We start from the raw sequence: 8289 nt of genomic DNA on the forward strand, positions 1-8289 counted from the left end.
GATCAATGCTTTGGGCTCTGCACTGAGCGTAGAGCCTGCTTGAGACTCTCTCTCTCTTTCTTTCTCTCTCTCTCTCTCTCCCCCGCTTTGCCCCTCTTTCCTACTCTCTCTGTCTCAAATTAAAAATAATAATAATAAAAATAAAGAAAACATTAAAAAAAATAATCCAATGGACCTGAGAAGCAAGCCTCTGGCACACTAATGACAGCCCAGAGTCGGTTTCCCGAGGAACTCAGCCTATGATAGGCAGCATCCTTGTGTCTACTGGGGAAAATCTAGAATGTTCCAAGGGCTGGGCCTTTCTTTGAGCTGCCAGGACAAGTTGGACTCCACCCAGAGCTGAAAAGTTTTGAACATTGGCAGGCAGCCCTAGAGTGCCAGCCCGGATAGCTCCTGGCTGGGTTAATTAAGCAGTCAGCTTGGTGAGGATTTACTGCACAGTAATCCTTACTCCCTTTGACACCCCTCCAAGATGACAGCATCTCCAGAAATAACAAGAATCATAGCTGCCATTCTGCAATATCATGGTGGGTATCTTACAGATGAGAAAACTGGCTCAGGGAGAGTAAGTAACTTGCCTAAATTCACCCAGCCCGTGGGTGGTGGGGCTTGAATTCTAACCCAGGACTGTCCATTCTGAAATCAGTGCTGTTTACACCTCACTAGAGCTATTCAGTGGGAATAATAAAATGACCTCTTGGATTATTGGTCAAATAAAGTGACACATAAACTGCAAAGCACTTAGTACAATGCCTGGCTCATGGCAACTAGTTGATAAATGTAAGCTACTAATCAGAACTCCTCCAGGGGCTGACCTTTCTTCTTAGAATGAAATCCGCATGACCTACAAGACCATACAATATCTGACCCTATTACTTCCTCCCTTCCTTTAGTTCAGTGAATAAGCCAAACCCATACTCACCCCAGGGCCTTTGCACTTGCTGTCCTTGTTTCCTGAATGCTCTTTGGATCTTTACCTGAGATTCAAATCTCAGCTCAAATGCCATCTCCAAGGAGAAATGTTCCCTCACTAGTTACCTGAGCATTTCACACTGCTCTTTAAACCTGAGTTACCCCCTATATTTTACCCAGTTTTATTTTATTCATAGCCCTTAACATGAGCTGAAGTTCTTATTTAATTTCTTGTTTACCATCTGTCTCCCCTACTCGAATGTAAGCTGTAAAAGGGTAGGGATCTTTCTTGTTCCACACTCTATAGCCAGGGTCTAGAACAGAGCCAGGCAGAGTAGGCACTCAATACATATGTATTGGTTGACTGACTGAATGAATAAGTGGTTTCTACCAGTTTTCTAGAGATTTTTGAAATTGGACATCAGCTCCAATACGCTTAGCCAAGAGAGTGGTCCTGCTTGCTCAGAGCTACACTGGATGCCAACTTCTCAGAAGAGGATTTCAGAGGCCTTCAGTAACCTACTCTTATGAGGTATCCAGGCATTTAGCTTTTCCTAACACCTGTGCAAGGGGAGCAGGTGGGAAGTTCTTGGGGCTTTCTAACCAAAAAGCCCCTTTTCAGCTCTTGACTCCAGGAAATATCTCAGGCTGAGCTGGGGAAGGAAACTTTTTCCAGTAATAAACAGCTTCTTGGTGCCAGTCTGAGGAGGGTGCTAATCCTCATTTCCCCCACCTGCGAGGCACATCCACCCAGGGAGCTCTGGGGAGGCCCAGCTCTCAGTTGGCAGTGCCACTCAAGGGCAAATTCTCATTGGGACCTCAGGAAGGGGAATCCTGGGGCCTCCAAGTAGTGGGTTCTGGGCCTGGAGCCAGGGCGGGGGGCACACATTTTGCATTTGTCTGTCTTCACACCTTCTCTGGGCATCCCCCTTTTAAGACCCCCGCCCATTATAAAAATAATACACGCTTGGGGTGCCTGGCTGGCTCAGTCAGAAAAGCATGCAACTTTTAATCTCGGGGTTGTGTGCTCGAGCCCCATGTTGGGTGTAGGGATTATTTAAAAGTACATTATTTAGGGGAGCCTGGGTGGCTCAGTCAGTTAAGCGCCCGACTCTTGATTTCGGCTCAGGTCATGATCTCACGGTTCATGGGATCGAGCCCTGCATCAGGCTCTGCACTGACTGCAGAGCCTGCTTGAGATTTTCTCTCTCTCTGTCCCTCTCCTGCTCATGTGCGTGTGCGCTCTCTCAAAAACAGACTTAAAAAAAAAGTGCATTAATTAATTAATCATAACAACAGAATTACTGTTACCCAGTAATTCTATTTCTGGAATATACCTAAAAGAACTGGGGCACGTGGGTGGCTCAGTTGGTTAAGCGTCTGACTTCCACTCAGGTCATGATCTCATGGTTCATGAGTTCCAGCCCCACATCGGGCTCTGTGCTGACAGCTCAGAACCTGGAGCCTACTTTGGATTCTGTGTCTCCCTCTCTCTCTGTTCCTTCCCTGCTCGCAATCTGTCTCTCTCAAAAATAAATAAAAAAATTTTAAAAAATAATTAAAAGCAAGGTCTTGATATTTTTGTACATCACGGTCATAGCAGCTTTATTCAAAATAGTAAAAACATTGAAACCCAAGTGTCTACTGATGGATGAATGGATAAGCAAAATGTGGTATATGTATATATATGATGAAATATTATTCAGCGTGAAAAAGGACATTCAGCGAAATGCTACAACATGGATAAACTTTGAGAACATTATGTTAAGTGAAATAAGCCAGTCACAAAAAAACAAATACTATATAATTCTACTTATATGAGGTACTTAGTCAAAATCATAGGGACAGAAATTATAATGGTGGTTGTCAGAGGCTGGGGAAAGGGAGAATGGGGAGCTATTTAATAGGCACAGTTTCAGTTTTACAAGATGAGGACAGTTCTGGGGATGGATATGTGAGTATATTTAATATCCTGTACACCTAAAAATGGTTAAGATGGTAAATTTTGTCATGTGTATTTTATTTTATTTTATTTTATTTGACAGAGAGAGCATGAGCAGAGGAGAGGAGCAGAGAGAGAATCTCAAGCAGGCTCTACACTCTGCACGGAGCCCAACTCAGGACTCAATCCCACAACCCTGGGATCACGACTTAAGCTGAAATCAAGAGTCAGATGCTCATCCAACTAAGCCACCCAGGCAACACCCTTTTTTCAAACACGAGAAAACCAAATTTATTTTTTTAATGCTTATTTAGTTTGAGAGAGAGAGTGTGAGCAGGGGAGAGGCAGAGAGAGAGAATCCCAAGCAGGCTCCACACCGTCAGCACAGAGCCCGAACTCACAAACCATGAGATCATGACCTGAGTGGAAATCAAGAGTCAGACACTTAACCGACTGAGCCACCCAGGCGCCCCTATTTTATTTTAAAATTTTATTTATTCAGGTCATCTCTATACCATCATGGGGCTCAAACTCACAACCCCAAGATCAAAAGTCACAGGCTCTTCTGACAGAGCCAGCCAAGTGCTCTAGAAACCATTTAAAAGCGTGCATATGTACATAGGTAATCAGATACGGAAATTCTCTGGTGTTGCTAATCTTTTTCATCTTTGTCGATTTGGTAGTCAAAAAATAGCATTCCATTTTGTTTATTAGTGAAACTGGGCATTTTTTCATGTTTGTAGCCACTTTTATTTCTTGTACTAACTTCTGAGTTATTTACCTTTTTCTTAGTAACTTGGAAGACTGCTTCATGTGAGGTTGGTACTTTGCCATATGTGTTGGGTATTTCAGTTAAAACAAGGTTTTCAACAACTGCATATTTCACCTCAACAGTAATTCTTACTTAAGATATTTTGTTTTCACTTTTCCCATTACAAAAAACACCATGATGACCATCCCTTATGGATACCCATATTTTTTTAGGAAAATTTGCCAGAAGTGGGGTTTCTTGGGTCACAGATATGCACATTAAAGATTTTAATACATAGGTACTAAATATCCTTCAGGAAAACGGTGCCACTGCACATGCACTTTCTTACAGTACAAGTTCCATATGTATTTGATACAAAATGGCATTTACAAGGGACACCTGGGTGGCTCAGTCAGGGAAGTGTCCCACTCTTGATTTCAGCTCAGGTCACAATCTTGCATTTCGTGAGTTTGAGCTCCACGTCAAGCTCCTCGATGACAGTGAGGAGTCTGTTGGGATTCTGTCTCTCCCCCCCCCCCCCTTTGCCCTTCCCTCTCTCTCTCTCAAAATAAATATGCTTAAAAAGTGGCATTTACAATATCTCTTGTAGTTCAAGCCTGTTAGCCACCACATGCCTGGTTGCACCTACCACAGTGCCTCACACACAGTGGCCACCCAAATATTTGTTGAATGAATGACTGTACTATGTTCCTTGAACCTCTTCCTCCCATCCCTACTGCTCCATAGCCTGCCAGCAGAATCTTCTGGTTCTCCAGGTCCTTAAGCATCCCCCCATGTCTCTCTGCCAGCAGTTGTGTCCACGAGCCAGGATCTGTGACTGTTAACTACATTTAAATGTTTCTTTGAGAGAGCGAGAGAAGAGAGAGGGGGAGGGCAGAGAGAGGGAGAGAATCCTAAGCAGGCTGTCAGCACAGAGCCCAACACGGGGCTCAATCTCATGAACCGTGAGATCATGACCTGAGCCAAATTCAAGAGTTGGACGCTTAACCGATTGAGCCACCCAGGTGTCCCTTAACCTGCATTTAACAACTCATTTAATACTCACAAAGAACCCACACAGAAGGTACCTCCATGAATCCCATATTCCAGACCAGGAAACTGAAGCTCAAAGAGGTCAGGTGCCTTGCCCTTGGTTCACACAGCTAGAACTGGTAGAGTGAGGATTCAAACCTATCAAGGAAGCACCATGATAAACCAAACTCATTAGAGAGGGGAACTCTGGCAGGAAGGTCAGAGTTCTGGTCCAACTTCAGCATCAGAAGATGGGCTGTGGCCCAGAGAGGTATGCCAACTTGTCCAAAGACACTCAGCAAATTAAAGGCAGAATGGAGAGACCCAGGGGCAGGGAATGGCCCCAAACCCTCAGGGCAGGGTTTTTTCCTACAGCTGAATCCACTGCTTCCCTATGGTTAAGCCAGTCAGTTCACCCCCATGAGATTTTAGGATGGAATTTTAAATCTTAAATAGAATTTAAAAATTTAATTTTGGGGGTGCCTGGGTGGCTCAGTTGGTCAAGTACCTGACTCTTGATTTCGGCTCAGGTCATGATCTCACGGTTTATGAGTTTAAGCCCTGCAAGGGGCTTGCTGCTGTCAGCACAGAGACCACTTTGGATCCCCTGTATCCCTCTCTTTCTGCACCTTCCCCGCTCATGTGCTCTCTGAAAAATGAATAAACATTTAAAAAATAAACATTATTATTTTTTAAATGTTTATTCATTTTTGAGAGACAGAGACAGAATGTGAGTGGGGAAGGGGCAGAGAGGGAGACACAGAATCTGAAGCAGGCTCCACACTCTGAGCAGTCACCATAAGAGCCTGACATAGGGCTCAAACTCACGAACCACAAGATCATGACCTGAGATCATGATCTCAGATGCTCAACCGACTGAGCCACCTAGGTGCCCCCAAACTAAAATGGAATTACTGGGGCACCTGGCTGACTTAGTTGGTAGAGCATGCAACTCTTTTTTCAAGTTTTTTTTTTTTTCAACGTTTATTTATTTTTGGGACAGAGAGAGACAGAGCATGAACGGGGGAGGGGCAAAGAGAGAGGCAGACACAGAATCGGAAACAGGCTCCAGGCTCTGAGCCATCAGCCCAGAGCCTGACGCGGGGCTCGAACTCACGGACCGCGAGATCTTGACCTGGCTGAAGTCAGACGCTTAACCGACTGCGCCACCCAGGCGCCCCTCAAGTTTTATTTATTTAAGTAATCTCTACAACCAACACAGGACTCGAACTCAACTCCTAGATCAAGAGCTGCATGCTCCACCAATTGAGCCAGCCAGGTGCCCCAAGCATGCGACTCTTGAGCTCAGGGTTGTGAATTTGAGCCCCACACTGGATGTAGAGCTTACATTAAAAAAAAAAAGAGTGGAATTACTGATTTAGAAGCAAAAGTGGAAAGTAACACCTCCAATTATAGTTCATGTTTTGCAAACCAGAGTTCTTTGGAAGTTAACGGGGAATCCGAAATAATGGAACTTGCCCTTCAGATGTCTGCAGAGGACTCTGGTCTCAATCAATAAGTGAAGATCGGGTAGAGTTAACAAAGCACTAGATGCAGAAGCATGTCTCAAGGACAATTTACATTTATTTGCTGATGACTGATTAAACATGCTTCAAACACAGCAGAAGTTAAAGAGTCTGTCAGGTGAAGCCACTTCTTGCCAACAGCTAAAGGTGGTCGGTGAAGAGTAATCTGAGCATCATCTTCAAGCTGAGGCCCTGGTTCTGGGCAAACAGCTGGTGGATGGACCTGGTCCTTTTGGCTTGGGTAGGGGTCTCCGGGGAACTACTTATTCTCATACTTGTGCTTGATGTGTTTCCACAGCTTCTGCATTTTAAAGACAAAAGTCACAAACTTTTACTTTTCTCTCATTTTGCAGCTACTCCCACTGTCCTGGTCTCTAAAACAAGCTTGAGAAAAACATATACCACGTCTGGACAGTTGGGGTGGGCAAAACGGAAGCGACGCTAGGCTTGACGCACATTCCCAACACTTGCAAAATGCGTTGATGTTATCAATTGCCATGTAAAATTAAGTGGGAGAGGATGATCCTTCTTTTACAGGAAATTGAGGTAACTGCTCAAAAGCACACAATTAAGGAACAGAGCCCAGAAGATGCCTTATTTCCTTAACTCCCAGGTATTATTCAAGAGATCTAAATGCATAGGCCCAAATAATTCACACTGCATCATTTTTTAGTTCCTTAAACATATTATTCTTGGGTCAGGAGCTAGTTGGATTCTCATTCCTAAAAGCACAGATTGATGTTTTGATAGCATTCTTAAATGCTGTTCCCAAACATTGAAAATGGCCAGCAGAACTGCTTTCAGGAGATGGAACAGTGGCAACACTTTCATAGGGACAGAAAGTTGTCCAGGCCACAGGCGGACAGCATTAGTGGGCAGAGTCTTCCTGGGCCGTAAGGTCAGACAGCTCTGAATTAAAACCACAAGTGAATGGTGAAACAGGGCTATCCGTAGGAGACCTTCCCTAGTATAAGCCACAATTTAATGATATAAAGCGTGTACAGCATCTAGCACACTGTTGGCACACAATGAGTCTAAAAGGTGTGGTCATTCCCTACCTACATTCTCCTGAGGAATGTCACAAACACTTTTTTGATGCACCACCTACCAGGTACTGTGACACCTTGCAAGTATCTCACATAATCCTCACAGTAATTCTCTACTGTAGTTACTGTTATTAACATCTCTATATTACAGATAAAAATGAAGTTCATAGAGGCTAAGAAACTCCCCCAAATGAATGCCACAGTTATCAAGTGACAAGGCCCAGTATTCCCATCCAGGGCTCTGATTTCATATTCCCATCTCCTAACCATTATGACTACCATAATGCCTGCGTGGGAAGCCTTTGGGAAGTGAAGAGTGCTGTCTTTCAGATAGGCCTTTTCAAGGCCAGCCACAGTATCTAAGGCGATGTCCTTTTCAGGACACTTGCCCGCTCAAATCTGCCCTTGAAACCCTCAGAGGAGACAATGGGTCCGGGTTCTAGCCCTGACTCACCACTGACTTCTGATTGGGGTAGCACTAGTAAGACCTCTGCTCTCACTAGGCTTTAGTTTCTACTTCTGCAAATGGACAAATGGGGATGTGATATCAAAACTTACAACCCCTCCCCACCCCCCACCCCCCGCCAAAGGATCTACTGACCTCATTTAATGTTTTGGGATTCACATCTGGTGGAGAGAACATATGGCAGTCGACCGACATAAGGCGCCCATGGGTTTCCCCCCTCTTAGTAAGGAAGACTGAGTCCCAACCCATCTCCACTCCCAGTCACCCCTCAGGTGGGCCCAAGGTCAGGAATGGCCCAGTCCCTCACCCCCTCGTTGATGTGTTCGTAGATCGCGTCCGCGCCTTGATCGAAGGCGCGCTCGAAGAACAAAGCGCCCACGGCGATGGTGAGGGCGAAAGTGGAGGTCCTGCGGAACAACAGGGAGTATAGCCTCGCAGTAAACGTCGGGGCCGCCATCTTTCTCCACTGTGGAGCCCGCGCCTGCGCCGCGGCCGACCATGGTCTCCACAAGCCCTCGGCGTGCAACACTTTATGGGATATGTAGTTTTTCTGAATCTCAGTGCTTGTCGTTTTGAACAACAGAGGTAAGTGATGGCTTGCGGGGGAGAAAAGT

At 45.0% G+C, this 8289-nt stretch overlaps 1 protein-coding gene across 2 annotated transcripts; it reads right to left on the minus strand.

Moving 5' to 3' along the window:
* Nucleotides 1–6203: 6203 nt before the first annotated feature.
* Nucleotides 6204–8176, minus strand: LOC122470412 (cytochrome b-c1 complex subunit 9). Of its 2 annotated transcripts, XM_043557960.1 has the most exons (3): nucleotides 7983–8176; nucleotides 7811–7836; nucleotides 6204–6464 (listed from the first exon to the last, which is right to left on the minus strand). In XM_043557960.1, the coding sequence occupies exons 1-2, from the start codon at nucleotides 8130–8132 to the stop codon at nucleotides 7831–7833; spliced, it is 156 nt and encodes a 51-aa protein (XP_043413895.1). In that variant the 5' UTR covers nucleotides 8133–8176; the 3' UTR covers nucleotides 6204–6464; nucleotides 7811–7830. The 2 variants fall into 2 exon arrangements, with proteins under 2 accessions (XP_043413895.1, XP_043413894.1); XM_043557959.1 differs by lacking the exon at nucleotides 7811–7836 and having other exon boundaries at nucleotides 7983–8163.
* Between the last annotated feature and the right edge of the window lie 113 nt (nucleotides 8177–8289).

This window comes from Prionailurus bengalensis, chromosome D3, assembly GCF_016509475.1.
Source record: "Prionailurus bengalensis isolate Pbe53 chromosome D3, Fcat_Pben_1.1_paternal_pri, whole genome shotgun sequence".
Lineage (NCBI taxonomy): Eukaryota > Metazoa > Chordata > Mammalia > Carnivora > Felidae > Prionailurus > Prionailurus bengalensis.

Bases quoted from the DNA above. Each gene is read 5' to 3' on its own strand.
- LOC122470412 (XM_043557959.1), bottom strand. From the start codon at position 8,132: ATGGCGGCCCCGACGTTTACTGCGAGGCTATACTCCCTGTTGTTCCGC. The intron at 6,465-7,982 runs GTGAGGGACTGG...TTTAAAATGCAG, and splicing joins ACGAACACATCAACGAGGGG to AAGCTGTGGAAACACATCAA.